The sequence below is a fragment of the Neomonachus schauinslandi genome, chromosome 9 (genome assembly GCF_002201575.2).
Source record: "Neomonachus schauinslandi chromosome 9, ASM220157v2, whole genome shotgun sequence".
NCBI lineage: Eukaryota > Metazoa > Chordata > Mammalia > Carnivora > Phocidae > Neomonachus > Neomonachus schauinslandi.
In genome coordinates this window covers 133,614,224-133,635,638 of record NC_058411.1, presented here as the reverse complement: position 1 = coordinate 133,635,638, position 21,415 = coordinate 133,614,224, and the positions used below count along the sequence as shown (strand labels likewise).

Genomic DNA, 21,415 nt, shown 5'->3' with positions numbered 1-21,415 from the left:
CGAGAGAGACCACGAGCCGGGGGGAGCTGCAGAGGGAGAGGAAGAAACAGCCTCCCCACCAGGCAGGGAGCCTGATGAGGGGCTCCATCCCATGACCCTGAGATCATGACCTGAGCCGAAGGCAGATCCTTAACTGACTGAGCCACCAGGAGCCCACACTCAGATTTCCTTTTACCCACTGTTCTTTCTCTATCCCATCATCACACCCAGGCCACCACATCACATCCTCAGGTTCCTCTTGGTTCTGATAGTCCGTGGCTTGCTTTTTTACTTCACTTCAGGAGCCCTTTCTTGGGCAGATGCTCTATATTCTAATGCTAGGTTTGTCACCTTTCCCTTTAAGATGTGTGCCTTTTGGCTCTTATTTAAGAAATCTTTCATGTTTGAAGTGAGAAAAGTCATTTTCAGTTTGTTTCTCTTTTTTAAAGCTTCTTTTCACATTCAAGGCCTTAATTTACCTGAATATGATCTCTGTCTATGAGAGAAGAATACTTTGATGTTCCCCCCATGTGAATAGCCAATTGTTTCTGCATTTGTAAAATTGCCCATCTTTTCCCTGTTGGTATATAGTCATACTTCTAGGGTAAGTCAGAGTTCCTCTTATGTATCACCGTGTTTCTGGGCTCTCTGGTTCCATGGTTTTATTTGTCTCTCCCTTTACCATACTGACTTCATTGCCATTAACTTTATTGTTTTGTTGTGTTTCCAGGAGGATTAGTGTCTTCCACCTTGTTCTTAACATTTTTCTTGGCTGGTTTTGCCCCTGTGCTTTTTCAGATGAATTTTAGGATCAAGTTCTAAAATCCCATTAAAAACAGGTGGTTGGGATTTTGATTGGAATGACATAGAATGTCTAGATTCATTGGGGGACATCTTTAGAGTATAGGGTCTCCCAGTCATTGCATATTGTATTTCTCTCTGTTGACTTAGTCATTCTTTGATGTCCTTCCATAATGGTTTATAACGTCCTCTATAAAGTTTCCGTATGGGGGCATCTGGGTGGCTCAGTTGGTTAAGTGTCCGACTCTTGATTTCAGCTCAGGTTTCCTTCTCAGGCTTGTGAGTTCAAGTCCTGCACTGGGCTGCACGCTGGGTGTGGAGTCTACTTAAAAAAAAAAATCGATGTTGTATGTATTTTGTGAAGCTTATTTGCTGATGCTTTATTGCTCCTGGTGCTGTTGTGAGTGGGGCTTTTACACTCTCCTCTTTCTCCTCCTCCTCATTTTCCTCCTCCTCCCTCTTCTCTCTTGCTTCTCTCCTCTTTTCTTCCTCCTTGTCCTTTTTCCTTTATACATGATTTTTTGGGATCTAAAACATTGGCCCAACTCTTTATTCATTTTGATAGCTTCTTGGTAGATATGCTTGGCTCTTGTATGTGGCAGACACATTAACAAATATTAATGAGTCTTATCTCCTCCTTTCTTATCCCTATAATTGTGTTCTCATTGTGTTGCACTGATTGGGACCTCCAGTTTGGTGATGGATAGGAATAGTGCCAATGGGTATCTTGACCTCTGTGGGTGCTTTTGGTGTCTCCCTCTTAAATATAACATCTTCTGTGTTTTTTTGAATCATAGTCTTTAGAAAGTTAAGGAAATTCTCTTCTCTTTTGAGTATACTGAGATTTTTTTTATCATGATAGTATATTGAGTCTGTCAAATGTTTTTCTGCATCTATTACGGTAACTATGTGGTTTTCTCCTTGGACCTACTAATGTGACATATTGAAATAATAGTTTTTCTGGTTTTCAACCATATGTGATTCCTGAGATATATCTTACTGATTCATTGTTATTTTTTTTTTCAAGGCAATACATTTACAAATTTGATTTGCTAGTGTACTATGTAGGAGTAAGTGAAATTGGTGTATATTTTCCTTATACTGTTCTCATTCAACTTTGGTATCAAGTTTATAGCGCACCCCCTTTTTTGCTAAAACAAACTGTGTAAGGTAGGGGTTGTTGATTCCTTGAAGGTTTGGTAAAGCTAGTTGCTATAACTATATCAGCTTGCCATTAATTGAGGCAGCAGACTTTGATTACCAATTTATTTTTAAATGGCATTAATATATTCAAGTATGCTCATTTTTCTTTTGGAAAATTATTTCTTTTAAGCTTTAAATATATTGTCATAAAGTTCTTCATAACATTGTTTTATGAAGTTTTTATTAGATTTGCAATAATAAATCATCCCTTTTTATTGCTAATACTGCTCATTTGTGCTTTTGGTCTTATTTTATAATCAGTCTTACTGGAGTTTTGCATATTTTATATTTAAGTAATAATATTCCTTTCTTTAATGTTTCTTTCTTAGGATTTACTTTTTTATGTCTCTTTAGTTTCCTTACTGTGTTTCTTGATTTTTTTTTTTTAAAAGTGAATGAATTTAATTAAGTACATTTCCCTCCAATTTTGCTTTAGCTCCTTCAAACAACTTTCTCTGCTTACCAATATATATTTTATATTTTCTGGTAATATTTACTCTTCATCTCACAAATTATTTAGAAGTGCATTTTAAGTGTCAAAATGCTATTTTTAAAAAAGATTTACTTATTTGAGAGAGAGCTCAAGTGGGAGGGTCAGAGGGAGAGGGATTGAGAATCCCAAGTAGGCTCCATGCTCAGCTGAGTGCAGAGCCCAACGTGGGGGTCAATCTCATGACCCTGAGACAACAACTTGAGCCTAAACCAAGAGTCAGATGCTTAACTGACTGCACCGCCCAGGTGCCCTGCAAAATGCTTTTTATTATTGATCATTTATATATATTTATGTTATGGACAGATAATGCAGTCTGTATGATATAGGACTTCCATTTTTAAAGCTCTGTTGTTAGGTGCATACACATTTATATTTGTTGTGTCTTTTTGGTGAATTGATGCCTTTATCATTATGCAAGTCACCCCTTATTCCCTGATAATATTCCTTGTTTACTAAGTTTACTTTATTTTATGTTATCAGATAAATACTGAATCTCCAGTATTCTTTTGATTGGTGTTTACTATTTCCATTTTTTTCCTTTAATTTATTATGTTTTTAGAGTTAAGTAGGTTTCTTGTAGAGAGCATATAATTGGGATCCACCTTTTCTATCATCTTGCTAGCTATTTTCTGTATCTTCTGCTCTATTCTTTAAAAAAAAATTTTTTTTTCTGCTCTAATTTAGATTATTTTCATTATTCCATTTTACCTTCATTATTGGCTTATTATTTACTCATCTTTTAAAAAATGTAGTGATTGCCTTGAACTTACAATATACATCTTTAATAAATCAGTCTATTTTCAAATAATATATTAACTTCACGTGTGAGAGTTTTACAGTAGAACACTCATTTTCTCTCATGTTTTATGTTATTGTCATGCATTTTACTTTTATGTATGCTATAAGAACACAATACATTGCTACTATTTTTGCTTCAGACACTCAATTCTCTTTTAGAGTGATTTAAAAAAGAAAAAATGTCTTTAGATATACCTGTAATTTAACCATTTCTAGAGGTTTTCATTTCTCTATGAAGATCCAAGTTTCAAATGTAAGTTGATATTGTATTCCTTATGCCTGAGGAACTTTACTATTTCTTATAGTGTAATTATGGTGGGAATAAATTTTCTCAATGCTTGTCTTAGAAGTATTTCTTCTTCATTTTTTTTGTAGGATATGTTTGCTGGGTATAGAATTCTGGGTTGACAATTTTTTCTTTCAGAAATGTGAAGATTTCACCCAAGTGTCTTTGGCTTTCATAATTTCTTATGAGAAGTCTGCTAAATTCTTAAATTTGGTTTTCTCAATGTAGTGTGACTTTTCCCTCTTGTTCCCTTCCAAATTTTCCATTTATAGTTGGTATTCAGTTATTTGAATATAATGTACTTAGATGTACCTTCTTCCTCTTCCTTCTCCTCCTCTTCTTATTCTGTATTTACTCTGCTTGAGGTTCTGTGAGTTTCTTGGAGTTGTGGTTTACCTGCTTCATTAATTTAGAAAATTTTGGGCCATTATCTCTTCAAATATGTATTTTTTTTAAAAAGATTTATTTATTCATTTAAGAGAGAGAGAGTGCACATGTAAGCAGGGGAAAGGGAAGAGGGAGAGGGAGAGAGCGAATCTCAAGCAGACTTCCAACTGAGCACAGAGCCTGATGCAGGGCTTGACCTCATGATGCTGAGTTCAAAAATCAAAGATCAAAATCAAGGGTTGGCCGCTTAACCAACTGAGCTACCCAGGCACCCCTTCAAAAATGTCTTATGACAAGTTTTCTTTCTCTTTTCTTAAATTCCAGTCACACTTAAGTTTGTTTGATAGCTTCCCAAAGTCTTTTCTGGAGTTTCCCCTTTATGTTGTAGTTTTGGTAACTTCTCTTGAATTATATACAAGCTAAGTAATTCCTTCCTTAAACATGATGAGTCTACTGATGAGTCCATCAAAGGTATTCTTAATCTGTTTTACTGCTTTAAGAAATTTCTAGTATTTCTATTTGACTGCTTCTAATAGTTTGCATCTGTGTGCTGGAATTCTCCACCATGCATGCGTGTTATCCACTTTTGCCATTAAGGCTTTAATATGCTAATGATAGTTATATTAAATTACATAATAGTTCCAGCAATGATGTCATATCTACTTCTGGTTTTTTAATATTATTTTGTTTGACATAATAATGTTTTACTCTTGCTTCTTTGTGTGTCTTGTAATTTTTGGTTGAAAGTCAGATATGTAGGACGGTAGAGACCTTTGTAGGAATGGGTACATCTCTTTTGCTAAGCACTTATAGGGTGTGGGAGTGTTGAGTCAATCTAGTCAGCATTTGAACTTGTTTTGGGTTTTTTTGGAGGTAGATATTATTACTTTAGAAATTTGTTGGGACTTCCTTTTTATTGGAGTATAACTTATAATTTATATAGAGTAAAATTCACCCTTTTTATAGTATAGTTCTGTGAGTTTGCCAAGTGCATATAGTCATGTAACCACCACGAATCCAGATACTATTACTCCCCAGATTTCCTCGTGCCACTTTGTAGTCAATCCTTACTCCATCTCCAGTCCCTGGCAAACAATGCTCTTCTCTCTGTCATATAAATGGAATCCTATAATATGAAGCCTTTTAATCCTATTTTTTTCACTTAGCATTATGCACTTAGATCTATCCATGTTTTTGCACATTTATACCATGGAATAGTACTCTGCCATAAAATAAACTCTTAAATTACATTCCCAAAGGCTGTACATGTGCTAGGATCTTTGTAAAAGGGACAGGATACAATCTTGCGACTTCAGCACTTGGGTAGCCTTGAGTGTAAAAGAAAAGGAAGAAAGGAAGTTGGGTTTACTGGCAGATTCACTGAGGCTCAAGAACATATGTTTTTAGAGAGTCTATTTGATTGACATTGGCCCCATTATTTCCATGAATACTTCTTATTTTCCATGAAATAATATTTTCATCATTTGGAGAAGAAAGATGGCCATATCCTAGGTCCACTCTTTTATTTCTTTTCAGGCAACACACAGTTAAGACACTCCTCATTTATAGAACCATATAGAGCTAGAAAAAAACACCTCCTCAATACCCCTACTTTAAAGATTTTTATATGCCTGCCTGGAGAGGAGAAAAGACTTGCCTGAGATCTCTTGGTGATTAAGCTCTGAAAGTTGGACTCCACTCGTCAGTTTTTGGAGAGTGGTATCAGAAGTGGGGGGACAGGCCTGATGACACATTAGAGAATTTAACAAGTTATGTGGAGCATTTAGGCAAGATTTCCACCTTCTTCCTCTCTTTAAAGAAAATAGGTCCACACATATGTTTTCTGAAGCAAATGATCCTCTTTTTTATGCTCTGCTTTACCTCAGGTTAGGATCTGACAGGAGATAATATGTGAGAGACTAGAATTCCAGTTCTTTTCCAAACCATTCTGTTTCATTTTACTGTAGCTGGAAGGTATATGATAGTAGGATATGTGTATGGAACCTTTGGAGAACTGTACCCTTTGTTTATTTTCTCCCCAAAAAGTGATTTAATTTATCTGGGAGAGAACTCTGTACTTTTCAAAAAAGGCAGTTAAAGGGTGTATGTAATATGCCTCCATGTCTTTGCACATGCTGTTCCCTCTGCCTGGACTGCACTTACTCCATGTCTTCACTTGGATAGCTTTTACTTGTCCTTCAGGATACGTCATCTCATGCTTTTCCCAATCGGATCATAAGTGTCCCCTTTGAAGTGATCCTAGAATATACCCCTATCTTGATAATTATCACACTAAATTTTAATGATCAATTTTCTTGTTTATTAGAAGAATAATTAGACAGAGCTTCTTGAGGATGCCATCAGGTAAAATACAGTGACAAAGCAGATAAAATTTTTGGCATAGTTTAGACCATTTGGTGGACTAGCCATTGGGCCTGAGGGTAACTGAGATAAAGTGTTTGTATTAATAATCCTGCCATAGATTCTGGATTGCCAGTGGCTCATGTTTTCTTACAGGACAAGTTCCATAAGATACTTATGCTAACTTTTCTTTCAGCCTTTGAACTCTCATGAATGAAGAATCTCAAGTCAGTTCAGTATATAAATTAGAGATAGGGGATGATTTATATAAAGACTCATAAAATATGCCTTGGTCCTTTCTCCTTTTATCTCCTTCTTTATAACTTTGGCTTTTTATAACTCACTTGGAGATACATTTTAAGGTCTGCTTTTGTCAGGCCCATTATGATTTATGGCTCTGCTCCCTCACCCACCCTTGGCAGAACATTAAAATATATCTGAGGGTCACATCAGCAGCCTATTACTATATTAAAGAGAAAGATATATTAAGAAAGGCAAAGACCTGAGACAGTCTCCAGGAATAGCTTTCCTGAGTAAACATATCCAGCATACAAATTACATTAATTTTGAAATCAAAGGCATCTTCCTGTAACACAAGGCTTACCAATTTCCATGGAAATCTGGAGTTCAGTGATAGCCTTTGGAGGCCCCTGTTGAAAAGTCTGTAGCAAATTTGACCCTGTGAAAAATTCTATAAAATAATTTGGCTTCTCTAGACCAATGGCTCTCACATTTTAAAAATAATCTGGCATCTGCCTGAGTGATTCTGGTTCAAGAGGTCTAGGAATATAGGAAACTGCATCTTTCATAACAACCTTTGGTTTTATTCTGATGCAAGTGTTCTGGGGACTTCTCTTTGGAGAAACACTTGCTTAGGCCTTCTTACTCAGGGTGGGGGTGGGGGGAGGTCTTTTTGCAGAAGCTCATGACAGGTGACTCTAGAGTAGGGTTGTTAGCAGAATATAATATAGCATGAAGGGAAAGGAGAACTGGTCATCATATGTGGTCATGGACTGAATTATGTGGTGGCCCTGAAAGAAACAATGACCCTCAGCAGCCTGTGCCAACTCTATCATGGTGACTTCCATGTATTATTGTCTGTTTGCTTGTTTCCCCCCCCCCCCAATTAGACTTGAGAGCAGAGACCCTGTCTTTCCTCTCTGTATGCATAGCACCTAATACCATGTACCTAAATTTTGCTGAAGACTGAGTGTATAAATAAATGAATAGACAAATGAATGAGTTGTAATTCTTCATAAATGAAAACAGATCCAGCCCTTCAACAGACAAATGGATAAAGAAGATGTGGTCCATATATACAATGGAATATTACCCAGCCATCAGAAAGGATGAATACCCAACTTTCTCATCAATATGGATGGGACTGAAGGAGATTATGCTAAGTGAAATAAGTCAAGCAGAGAAAGTCAATTATCATATGGTTTCACTTATTTGTGGAACATAAGGAATAACATGGAGGACATTAGGAGAAGGAAGGGAAAAATGAAGGGGGGGAAATCGGAGGGGGAGAAGAACCATGGAAGACTATGGACTCCGAGAAACAAACTGAGGGTTTTAGAGGGGAGGGGTTTGGGGGGGGTGGGTTATCCCGGTGATGGGTATTAAGGAGGGCATGTACAGCATGGAGCACTGGGTGTTATATGAAAACAATGAATCGTGGATCACTACATCAGAAACTAATGATGTATTGTATGGTGACTAACATAACATAAAAAACAAAAAACAAAAAACAACCAGATCCAAGGCTTCTAGCTTAAAAGTTTGACCAAGCTTGGTAAAGGTCCAGCAGAGGATGATGTTAATGTATGTCAGTATATGGTTTTGAATGTAATATTTTTTTTCCTATTAAGTTCATGTAGGAGTTGGAGTACAGCAGTGGTTCCCAAATGTGGCTGCACCTCCTAGTCACCTAGGTGCTTCCACCCTTGTTTTATTTTTCAGTGAAGAAATAATATGTATGCTTGGTATAAGGGAAAAATTAAGCTCATCCCAGTGCACCTCCCCAGGGCCACACATCTACCAGTTTCTTGTGTAACTCTTGGGGCATATTCTATGCATTTGGAGGCATATAATTTCTTACATGAATGGTCACAGCTTGCATTGATTTTTTTTCAGTTAACAATATACCTTGAAGATTGATCCATATTAAGGCATATGGATCTACCTAAAAACTGTAACAGCCACATGGTATTCCACTGCGTGGTATCTGTCTGTCTGTCTACCTACCTACCCATCATCCGTCTAGTAATCAATCCTTACCATAAGAAATGTTGCATTGAGCATCAGTGAATGTATCTCTTTGAATGCATGAGCAAGTATAGATAGGGTCAATTCTTAGAGGTGGTATTTCTAGGTCAATGCAAGTGCGCACTTAAAATTTTGCAGAATTGCTCCCCAAAGAGGCTACACCAATTATATTCTACCAACTGTGTGAATGAAAGTGCCTATTGCTCTAAATCTTTGTTGGGGAAATTTTTAAATGAAGATTCTCAGTCCCTCACAAATCTATTGCTTCCAAACCTACTAAGACCAGCTGAGGGACCTGCCATTTTTTAAAAGATTTTATTTATTTGAGAGAGAGAGGGCAGGAGCAGGGGGTGGGGTTGGAGGGGCAGAGGAGAGGGAGCCTGATGTGGGGCTCGATCCCAGCACCCCAAGATCATGACCTGAGCCGAAGGCAGACACTTAATGTACTGAGCCACCCAGGTGCCCTGGACCTGCATGTTTTTAAAGCTCCTCATAAAGTGCCACGTGATCAGTACCTTCATTTCACGCTACTCCATATCTCAGTGAGTCTGATGCAGAAGGTCCATGATTGCATTTGGGAATCATCGGGCTGCTGCATAGTACCCCAGTATCTACCTGGGCCAGATACCAGCTTCCACACTCCTGCTTCCTCCCTCCTTTATAAACACCAGCTAAAGAATAGGGAACTAACCTTGGAAAATAATGTTTCAGCACCCTTTGGTTTGAAGTTCTCCTTTTTCTGCCTATCTGTGCTTTCCATTTTGGTCTCAAGTCTTCTTTCTTCCTGGTTGAATCACTCGGGGACTAATGTCTTTCCCATAGGTTCACAAAGATGTATTTTAAACATGTACTTTTTGAGGACACATTCTTTGACGAGTGCTATTTTGAAGACGTTACATCTACTGATACCTATTTCAAAAATTGCACCATTGAATCGACCATCTTCTACAACACAGGTGAGAGCATGGGTGGTGTAGGTGCATGGTATCAAGGGTGGACTGGTCTTATTTAAGAAGCAAAGTGCTCAGTCATAAGCTTTAGGAGAAGGAAGGTATACACAGACATGGTTCCTGAGAGTCAGGTTGGAGAAATGGGTTCTAGCCCGAGGTATGGCAAGGATTAGCTGCACCGTCTTTACCAATGCATTTAATTTGTCTGCATGTTTTATCACATGTGAAGTGGAAACGAAATTTCTGGGTGAGTGCTCTGGTCTCAAGGAGACTGATGCTTGTATGCTGCAGGTCTTCGGTAGGAACACACTATGACACAGATGAAAAGCCAGTATTTCAGGAAGGCTGCATTTTATGTGTGGAGTGCTTTCTCGAAGACCTCATGTAATCTGAATCTTGCAAACTTCAAGGCTCCTGTTCTCACAATAATAAAGGAAAAGGGAAAATTGTATCTTTTCAAGCCTTGTGCATAAAGTGAGATGAAAAGCTTATTTTAAAATTGCACCATTTTGGACTTCCATGATTAAAAAATAGTCACAAAATCCCACCACTCTATCCCTCCTCGTTACTTTTACTACTCTCATCATACGTTAATAACATACCAAGGGGAATTGAGACGTAAGGAAACTACCTGAGCTTTACCAGGGGCTTCACCTACATTGTCTCCAGTGAGAAATGTACATTTACTCCCAGTTTATAGCTCAGGAAACCCAGGCTTAAGCGCTTGTCCAAGGCCACAGCTAGCAAGCTTAGGGAGCTTGGATTCATTCCTGAGTTGTTTGGTTCTAAAGTCTGTGATCTTTCCACTGAACAACATGCATTGTGCCAATATTAGTGCTTTCTCCTGGGCCTCAGCACTGTGGTTGATGCAAGAATATCTTCTTCTTCCATGAGGTCAGCCCCAAAATGTTCAATATCTGGCCTCCAAATATCCCTCCGTCTCTAAGTGATCCATTATGAGATGTACTCTCATAATTTTTTTTTTTTAGCCTGAACTTAAAAAGGCTTATACATTGCCTGTTTGTCATTAAAACCTGATGCATCTTTTAGTTTCTTCTTTCAAGTTTTAAGTTGCCTCTTTGTTTGCATACTGTCATGTGGGGATTTCTGCAAACACCTGTACTCATGAAATGTCAGTGCTGGGAAGTGATGGAGAGAATTAGGTGTACTTTTCTAATTTTGTAGGAGGAGTTTCAGGAAGGTCAAAGAGGGTCAGCTGCAGAGCCAGTTCCCGAAACCCAGATTTTATGAGAGCTTGCTTAGGCACTCTTTCTGCACAAACAGTTGGTGTTAGAAGGTGTCGGAAGACTTGGGAACGAGGTCCAAAGCAAATGGCTTATATTTTTTTAAGACTTGATTTTTTTGGAGATGTTTTAGGTTTACAATGAAATTAGAAAGAAGTTACAGAGATTTCCATAGAACTCCTGCCCCCTGCCCCTGTCTCCCCTGTTATCAATATCCCCCCACTAGAGTGGTGTATTTGTTACCATTGATGAACCTACACTGACACCTCAGAATCATCCCAAGTCCAGAGTTTACAGGAGGGTTCACTCTCGGTGTTGGATATTCTCTTTGGGCTTGGACAAGTGTGTAATGGCATATATTCACTATTATCATGCCATATAGAGTATTTTCACTGCCCTAAAAATCCTCTGTGCTTTCCACATTCATCTCCCCAGCTCCCCACCCTGGAAAATGCTGAGCAAATGGTTTTTAATTTTATTTTTAATTTAATTTAATTTTTATTTTTTAAAGATTTTATTTATTTATTTTAGAGAGAGATAAAGAGGGAGCACAAGCGGGGGGAGAGAGAGAGAATCCCAAGCAGACAAACCCTGAGCACAGAGCCTGATGTGGGGCTCGATCCCAGGATCCCAAGATCATGACCTCAGCTGAAATCAAGAGTCGGACACACAACCGACTGAGCCGTCCAGGCGCCCTGCAAATGGTTTTTATTTTGAAGAATGCTCAGGTTTCTGCATGGGCTTTGGAGTGGTCACCTCAATCCAGACCCAATTCTCTTGTCTTCTGCTTCCTATAAGCTGGGTAGCCTCGGAGGAGTGGCCCTGCCTTGGTGTGGACCCTGGTGTCATCTCATTGATAAAAACAGGACCATTTCCTACTTGAGAGATGATGTATTCAGACATGCCTCTCCAGGAGTGTTCATTTCATTTCCCTTTGCTTATGGGAAGTTGAAGCAGTCATTACATTGTTAGTTTTTTCTCTTCATCCACACCTGACCACACATCACCTTGACTTTGAGATTATCTGATTGCCGGAGGCTTGGAGCATCCTGCCCAGGGAAGGGGCATGACTCCATCCCTGCCTCCGCCCCATCTCTCCCCAGCCCCTGCTCACTGTAATGAACCCAAGGTGTCCTTCTCTCCCCAGACCTCTATGAGCATAAATTCATCAACTGCCGGTTTATCAACACTTCATTTCTGGAGCAGAAGGAGGGCTGCCACATGGACTTTGAGCAGGATAATGACTTCCTGATTTACCTCGTTAGCTTCCTCGGCAGTCTGTCCGTCCTGCCCGGGAACATCATTTCTGCCCTGCTCATGGATAGAGTTGGAAGGCTCAAGATGATTGGTGAGTAGCTAGGGATGCCGCATCTCCTCCAGTAGGTAGGGATCGTGGCTTCCAAAGTGTATTAAAGAAGAGGATTTTTTTCTTTTTCTTAAAGAAATCTTGCACTGGAAACCAAACAGGTAAGACGGGATCTGCTGGTGTGGAGCCCAGGAGGCAGGCATGTCTCCAAAACCCCAGGACTCCACAGACATAGTTTGAGACCTATGGTCCAGGTCAGAGACTCATCTTCATTTCCCGACTGAGCGATTCTGTGGTAGTCACTTATGCTATTAGTACTTCAGTAAGGATATTAAACATGCCCATTCTACCTGCTTTGTAAGATTTTTGTCAGAAAAAAATACAAAATGCTCTTCAGAGAACATTGGTTCGTCTGATGGGTTTAAAATAGATTGCATTACTTATTATAATTTCATAGTGATCACACTTAGGCTTTGGAGGTGGACAGACTCATGTCCGAGTCCTATCACCTCAAGGCTGTTTGACTTTGGACATGTTCCTTTACTTCTCCAGGCTTCAGTTTCCATATCTGTACCTATAACTAGCTGGTAGGGTTTTGTGAGGCTTGAGCATGATGTAGCCAGAGCATCTTATAGTGCTTGGTGCCCTGTAGGTTCTTGAAATGGTAGAAGTTTTCATGCATGCCTTGCTTCACTGCACCAGGATCCTCAGCAGTTTGCTGCAGAAACACATGCTGTGCATGGAAAATAAGAAACAAAACATATACACCCAGGGCCAGGGAAAACATATCAGAATGTATATATTGTAAGGCCAGGGTGGGGATGAGAACAACACATTGATATATATGACATGAAGGGTCTGTTCTAGGGATGTAGTTGATCAGGAAAATTAATACCAACTCACTCCCAGCGAAGCTCAAAGGGAAACAAAATAAATCACATAGTCATTTTGTCAGAGAAGAGCACATTGGTCAGAGCTTGGCAAGGGAAGCTTTTGCCGGTGTGGGGCTCATTGAATATTATTATTGTAAAAGTAGCATGAATGCTGTTTGTGGTGAGGATGAAGTCATGTGTAGGCATGGCAGATGGTTAGACCTGAAGCCCCTGAGGGAAGGGCAGCACTGACTAACTCCTTAACTCCTGAGCTTTTTGGCAGAAGGTAGCTTACACCCTGTGTAAGACCAGCAGCTGGGCGTCAGGTGGCCATCTCCGCCAACATTTGCTTTATGAGTCTACACCCTTCCTTTCCTTCTCAGAGCTTCTGTTTCACAATTGTGAAAGTAATACCTCCGTTTGCTCCAATGAGATAAGGTGTGTGAGAGTAGACGGGTGACATTTCTGCCATTCTGCCCCTGGCCTTTCCAGCCCCAGTTGAACAGCGAATGCTGTGGTTGAGCCCTGGGGGTAACCCAGGACATCCTTGGGAAGGCAGGGTCTACGAGGGGTGGGGTGGTGTGCAGGGGTGTGGCCCGCTGCCTGGAGCAACCACACGCTCCCCCACGGAGGCAGAGGGAAGGCTGGAGGTGGGAAGGAGGCAGGGCAGCCAGAGAGCGGACATCTGCTTTGTGGCCACTGCAGTCCTTCTTGGCATCATGCGTGTATTCCAGATCAGAACTGATTCCTGTCATGTTCCCCCAACTGGACAGCTGGAATGAATATCTCTCATTCTTTGTATCCTACTCTTTTATTAATGTCTGTATTTTGGTTCTGAGCTGCACTGTTAAGAGCTCAGGCAGTTCTTTCTTCGATCTTTAGTAGAAGGTCTGGCGCGAGGCGGGTTACCTGTGATATTCTCAGTGATGCTCAGCACATACTAGATACTCAATAAATAGCTCGGTGGGATGTGGGTGACCTGTTTTGAAATAGTCTTTCCATGAACGGAAAGAGCTATTTCCTCAGAAAAATTCCCTCTTGAATCTGCCGGGGCACAGAATTTGTCCTGCTTACTCTGCCGCGCTCTTTCCTGGGTAGAAGTAGTGTCTTGTTAACAACAGAGTAGTTTTCCTGATGAAGCTGTTAGTCCTCATTTATTCATTTAATAAGCGATAATTTATGTGGCACTTATTCTCTGCCAGGCTGTGTGGCAACAATGGGAAGGCAACAGTAATTGAGACAGACAGCATCCTCATGCTCACAGAGCAAATGATCTATTGGGAGAGACAGACATAAACTAGAAATTGCATTGAACAAACACTTATAAAGCATGTATTATAGGTCAGGCTTCGTGCCAAGCATTTCATAAATGTTAACATATTTAACACTCAATAACCTGGTGAGGTAGGTACTATTTTTTTTGCCAACATTTTACAGATAGGGGAAGTGAGACAGCACAGAGAGGTTAGGAGACTTGCTCAAGGTCACACAGGGTGGGGAAGCTGGGACTTGAACTCAGGCCTCTCCATCACAAGGGAAATGAGAATTAACCGAGTGGAAGTACAATGGGCCACAGGGACTTATAGTAGAATTATCTGACATAGTTGAGAGGTCAGTTCCCTGAATATCACTTGATTTATTTGATGGTAATATTTTGTATCCAATAAACATTTATTCTAAGGTAGGCGCCATGGCTGGCCACTTTGAGGGAGGCATGCATTAAGGTGATATGGTTCCCAAGGCACTTGTGGTCCCGTAGATGTTTGTCTCTTTCCTAGCTGTTTGGAAAGACGTTACCAGGTGACCTGCTCACAGCCCCGCCCCTTCCCAGAATCAGCAGAATCCAGGCGACATTTACCATGTCCCAGCTCATCAGCAGGGTTTGGTATCAATATTGGCAGCTCGAGCTCTGAGGGTGATATTCCAGGTGGCGGCCCCCCGACCAGGGAGGCCCTTGTGGGTCAGGCCAGGCCACCAACATGGCTCCTTGGCAACAGGTACCCCAGGGTCCTGATACCTGGAAGGGGAGCCCTTGGACTGTTTCCCAGCTGGTTGTTTTGAAGCTGCCTGGAGCAACCACACTATCTATTCCCACTGCATTTCCAGCCATACCCTGGTCCATGCCCTGCATCCACTCCACACTCCCCAAGCTCTTCTGGGCCGGATGGAATGTATTTGGGCAGCATTTGACACAGCTTCTTTCAGTGGGACCTCTTATCATGAGCTGTACCAGCCAGAGTGTTGGTGGGAAAAAGAATCCACCCCAGAGAGTTCTAGTGAAGAGACTTTAGGAATGGGATGTGGCTTTGGGGGGTAATCCTACTATAGATCCCTGTGGCCCACTGTACTTCTACTCGGTTAATTCTCATTTCCCTCGTGATGGAGAGGCCTGAGTTCAAGTCACACCTTTCCTTCCCTGTGTGACCTTGAGCAAGTCTCTTAACCTCTCTGTGCTGGCTCACTTTCCCTACCCATAAAATGTTGGCAAAAAAAAAAAAAATAGTACCTACCTCACTGGCTATTTGGGGACAGGGTTATGGGAACAACTAAGGCAGATGAGGCTCCCACATGCTAGCAAAATTGGCAGCAGGTACTGCCTCGACGATTGCAGGGAGAAGAGCACTCACCGAGCCCAGGGAGAGCAGGAACCATGGAGGTGGAGGCTCCCGGAAAGAACTATAGTCCTGGGGGGGATGCAGCCATGACCAAAAAAGGGCTTTATAGATAGGACGGGAATTGGGAAGAAATACTCCAACCCCTATCTGCTCCCAGCTGGTAAGGGAGCAGCAGGTATGCAGTCCCTGGGGGCTAGCTTCTCAGGAAACAGGCAGGGCTGAGAAGGGCAGATCAGATGTCTGGGGTGGAGATAGGATAAATGGAGAATAAAGAGCAAGGCCCTTCAGGTTTTCTTCTGCAGCCCATTTACAGTTCTGTTCTCAGTAGCACATAAGCTCCAAGAGGATTTTTTTTTTTTTTTTAAGATTTTATTTATTTATTTGACAGAGAGAGACAGCGAGAGAGGGAACACAAGCGGGGGAGCGGGAGAGGGAGAAGCAGGCTTCCCACCGAGCAGGGAGCCCGACGCGGGGCTCGATCCCAGGACCCTGGGATCATGACCTGAGCTGAAGGCAGACACTTAACGACTGAGCCACCCAGGCGCCCCTCCAAGAGGATTTTTTGATACTGATGTATCTCAGGCACCCAGAACAATGTCTGGGATATAATAGATTCTCAAGGAATGTCCCCTTGGCCTCCTCCCCAATAATTCTGGGCTGGGCAGCACCACAGAGTGAGGATTTCAAAATCCTTCTGGGAGGCTAATTCTGGTGACATGACCCACGCGAAAGGCTCTAATCCCGTGGCTGGAGTACCATGTGGGGGGTTCAAGCTATGCTTTCTCTGTGTAGAGATGGACCTGTGACTTGAGGTGACCTGTTACTTCAGGCACACCTGTGAGGATAGGAGAGGGGAAAGACCTATGGGTGACAGTCTTGTCTAAGACATGGGCTTCATGGTTTTTGTTTTTTTTTTCTGCCCTTGACCTCCCCCTGTAGGTGGCTCCATGCTAATCTCAGCGGTCTGCTGCTTCTTCCTGTTTTTTGGCAACAGCGAGTCTGCGATGATTGGCTGGCAGTGCCTGTTCTGTGGGACGAGTATTGCAGCCTGGAATGCTCTGGATGTGATCACGGTGGAGCTGTATCCCACCAACCAGAGGTCAGTTCTGCCGTGGGCTTCTCTCTGGGACTTGCTCGGACTTCTTTGGCCGGAAGTTAGCCATTCCAACATCCTCCCCCACAGCCATCTTGGTCTTCTGGTGTTTCATGGACCAAGGGAGCATCTCTTTGGTTTTTGAGTTTCTCCTGTATGGGGGCTGGTATAGGCATGGAGGTGAGCAGGCTGAAGCCTGATGGAGTGGGGTGAGGGGTCAGGTACAAAGGATAAGTGCAAACCATGTTCGGGAGAGAGAAATGAGGGTGATACCATAGGTATCATGCACTCCAGAGAGAGGTGAAAACAGACCTCCAATGGGAGAGAGGGGGGAAAAGGTGAAGAACTAGATAAACAAAGGGTGGAGGAGAGGCAAGGGCAGATAAAGGTGGGGGTGAGTCCTGATGGTCTAGGGCATTAGCAGAGAATGTGATAGGAATGCCCAGTGCTTACTTTTATTTTTGTGCAAGCCATGTGGGAAGAAGCCTGGTTGAAAGGCATGGGGTCAAAGCCATTATGTAGCAGTTATCTCTCCTTATGGAGAGGGAATTGTGAATTTTAAGGATGGCAGGTAAGTGGCCCTATGGTCAAAAAGGAGTGCAAAGTGATGTGGAAGGCAGGTAAATGAAATTCTGCAAAAAAATCTTAATGATATTACCCAAATTGGTGACAGAGGTATTAGAATATGGCTAGCTACAGCAAAGCACAGCATCCCATATTTGGAGCCCCTCTCCCCTGAACCAAAGAGCTTCTAAGTTTTACAAAAAATAAGAGGAGGAAAAATTTTCATTATTTCAAAGGTATATGGTTTTACATCTAGGAAACCCAAGACAATAATTAACTAAAGAGACTGCTCAAAACAGAAAACTAATTTGATAAGGTGGTCAATAATAAAACTAATTTAATAACTTATGGGATTTAAAAATGTATCCAAAAATTTTAAAGTAAAATTGAATTCCATTTAATAACAGCAGAAATCATAAAATATCTAGGAATATAAGAATATAAGGGATAATAAGAAAGATGAAACACTTATGTGAAGACAACCATAGAGCTTTACTGAGAGATAAAACAGAAGACTTACATATATGTCAAGATATACCTTATGAAATTCTAAGAAGATTTATTCTTACACAAATTTCAAATCTTCTTTTGTTTCCTTCTAACTTCAAAGAGTCCATTCAGAATTCAATGAGATTTTTTTCCCCCCTCCTCTGGAAACTTGGGACAACTTTGGAAATTTCATTTGGAAAAATACACATGTGAAAATATCCAAGCAGATTCTGAAAACAAAAAGATAGGGATTGGGGGGCTAGTTATATATAAAGTGATTAAAAATGTAAAAAAATTAATGTACAAAAATGTAGACACATTCTTAGTAAACCTGTGATATGAAAAAGAAATATTTTGCTTCAGTTGAAGAGAGCTGGTGTTGGGAATATAGTCTCTGTATACAGATGGAGTCAAGAAAGGACAGATGATTAGTAGCTGTTATCATTAAGGGGACACCTGGCTGGCTTAGTTGGTAGAATATGTGACTCTTGATCACTGGGGTAGTGAGTTTGAGCCCCACATTGGATGTAGAGATTACTAAGAAAAATGAACTTAAAAAAAAATAATAGTTGCCCCTCAGAAGTGTGATTGAGAGATAATAATTAGGATTAGGTTTTGCCATGGGTGACAGAAATCTCAAATAACTGCAGCCTTAAGAAGGTAGGCATTTCCTTTTTCTCTCCTGTAGAAGTCCACACCAGGGACTGCAGGCTCTTTTTATCTTGTTGTTCACCCTTTCATGAGCTCAGCCATGGGCCAAGATGAGACCATCTACATTTTTGGAAGTGGGATGGAAGGAAGAAAAACGGAAGAGAAGAGAGCAAAAAGTACCACTCATGACATCTCTCAAGGAAATTTCTCAGGAGCTGCTATTTGCACTTATATCTCATTGGCTAAAAACATAGTCACATGGCCAGACTCCTCAGCAAGGGAGTCTGGGAAATGTAGTCTACATTTGGAGAAATGCTAGTTAGGGACACACAACAGTGATCTGCCACAGAGGATCAGGGTGTTATTGAGGAGGAACAGTGACACTTTCTGCTTCATTCTCTCTGTTTTTTCAGTGTTTCACAATATGCATGTCCTATCTGTGACAATTTCAAAAAGACATAACATTTGAAAAGAGAAAGAAACAAGTGTGAAGGAAATACTCCAGACTGGTAATAGTGGTGATTGCCTTTCAGTGGTGGGGTTATATACTTTTGCATCTGTATGTTATTCTGTATTTCCAAATTTGATTAAAATGAGAATGTTTGACTTTTACATTTAGGAACAAAAGTTCCCTCCCACACCTTCACTATACCTTCCCTCACAACAGGTGAAAGAAAGGACCCAGTCCTGCTCATCCCAAGGAGGTCTGGTTCATCTTTTAGAATGATTGACTTTCTTCTTCTTTTACAGGGCAACAGCCTTTGGCATCCTTAATGGATTATGCAAATTTGGCGCCATCCTGGGAAACACCATCTTTTCTTCTTTTGTTGGGATAACCAAAGTGGTTCCCATTCTTCTGGCCGCTGCGTCTCTCGTTGGGGGTGGCCTGATTGCTCTTCGGCTGCCAGAGACCCGAGAACAGGTCCTGATGTGAACAACCTCTGGGGAAAGAAGATATTGGAAGAACCTTATCCAAGAACCTTAAATGCACCCATGCTTCCTGTCACTGTCCAGAGGACACGGGAGGAGAAGTTGATTTTGTGACTCCTAGTTTAGGACCCATTTCAGCTGTCAGTATGTTTGTAACTCAGGTGACTGATTTGGGGGTGTCCTGAATCACCTTTAGAATCCCAGAGTGGTGTTCTTGGCTTCGGGTCTCCCCAGCCCAAAGCAGGGGAAGAAGGATCACACCTTCCAGTGGGTGCATGCGCTGAGCAAGGACTGTGTACTCCCCCTAGTGAGGTGCAAGGACTTATTTGCATTTCAAAATGAATCTGAGGGTGAGAAACATTTAAGGTCCTCCTCCATAAAGTTTCTCAGAGCCCAATGACCTAACACACTGACTTGTCAGGAAGTTAGAGTCATCATATAAATATTGGGCTTGAAATACAAGATACTTATATTTTTGCATTTAAGAGTATCACCGAGCCTATGTTCCATTTGAAAATTGGCACAATAGCATTGAAGATATTCTAATATAGAAAACCAAATATTTGATCAATATCTATAGAAATCTGCTCCCCCTCAACCAAGTGTCCTAAGTTTTCCATGACGATTAGGTGGTAAATTTAAGGATGCTATTTATACCTGTTTTGATCTATTCAAAGAAACTTAATGCGATAGGTATTCTGTAAACTAACTTTGTACATAACTATATCTGGGTTTAATTTGCAGAAATGGTACCTGCAAATATTTGCCAGCCTTTTAGCCATATTTTGGGAGGAGTTGGTGTTTGGGGTCCCAGGAAATTAGGTCTGATTGAATGAAATGCAACCACAATATCTTATAGCCATTTAACTTGCTGTCAGGAGGATGCACTTCGTAAACTCGTGTTGTACAGTTCATTTAGTCCAGGCACTTTTCTTTGTGTAGGTGGAGTAGTTACTTTTCTCTCTTACACAGATCACTTGTGAAACAAGCTCACCATCGTGGGTACTGGCATTAGACGCTGCTGCACCCCCAGAAACAACAGGAGAAGGGTTCAGGGGCTTCTGGCATTCTCTTTATGGGCAAGAATAAAACACAGTGGACAACATGAGTGATTGAGGGAGGGATGGGGAAGAGTAATCACAGTTCTCCAAAGCATAAATTCTTTGTTTCTTTTAGCTGTAAAACATGATCCATATTTGTTATCATGGTCAGGTCCCATGAGAAATCTATGCTATGTGTCTCGGTTCAGGACCTTTGAAAACAGATGTCATTGGCATGGGAATCAGGGCATGCAGTGGATGTCACGTATGTCTCCCTTCAGTGCTCCAAGTGAATTCTTTTCTGAGACCTGCTTGGAACATGAATGGGGGTGGGGTGGGGATGGGGGTGGGGAACCCAGGAAAACTGCTTTGGCAAGGGTCCGCAATAGACTGAAGTCTTGACGACACAGAAAAGGAAGGTTTCATACACCAGAACTATCTAGCCTGGAAGGACAGTGAGCTATGAGCTCTCGTCCCTGGAGTCGGACTGGCCGAGGCCCGGTGAGCATCAGTTTGCAAGAACTCATGCTTCAAGTTGATCTGCGGTGTTCTGAGTGCTGTCAAGTGCTACACACTCCCTACCAGGCATCTCCAAAAACCGAAGCAGGGTAATGATGACCACATGGAGTGTTTTCTCGGCTTTGGGGAGACACTTGGGTCCCAGGACAGCTTCAGGCCCTCTTTCCGTTGTTTTCTGGAGTAACAGGTAGACAGGAGGAAAGAGTAAATATTACGACACCTTTCCACCTTGGATCTGAGATCAGCTTTAATGGTTAAAATGTTGACTCTGCTTCTCCTGTCTCCTACCTCTTTATTCACTCTTTTTTTTTCTTTACAGGGAAAGAAGGCATGTCAACTCTGATTTGACACCCTGATCCCCCCAAATATATAAATATACTATTGTGTATTAATGTTTCTCTCAGTGTTTTATAGGAGTTGCATAACATAAAGGCTACATCAGTAATGAGAGGCCCAGTGTAACATAGCTGTAATCTACTTTCCATATTCTGACTATGAAATACAGTGGCTAGGTCCGTTCAAGAGAATTGTGTAACCCGGAGATGGCCACATCCCTTGTAACATTA

General features: G+C 41.3%; 1 protein-coding gene across 3 annotated transcripts in view; it reads left to right on the top strand.

Moving 5' to 3' along the window:
• SV2B (synaptic vesicle glycoprotein 2B) overlaps positions 1-19,336 on the top strand; it is a 67,461-nt gene extending 48,125 nt beyond the window's left edge. For 2 of the 3 annotated variants that reach the window (XM_021680521.1, XM_021680523.1), the window contains 4 exons: positions 9,399-9,532; positions 11,918-12,118; positions 16,503-16,662; positions 19,111-19,336. In XM_021680521.1, coding sequence (XP_021536196.1) covers positions 9,399-9,532; positions 11,918-12,118; positions 16,503-16,662; positions 19,111-19,294 — 679 coding nt within the window. In that variant the 3' untranslated portion in view covers positions 19,295-19,336. The remainder of the gene's footprint in view (positions 1-9,398; positions 9,533-11,917; positions 12,119-16,502; positions 16,663-19,110) is intronic. The other variant, XM_021680522.1, reaches the window with a different exon arrangement.
• The last annotated feature ends 2,079 nt before the right edge of the window (positions 19,337-21,415 follow it).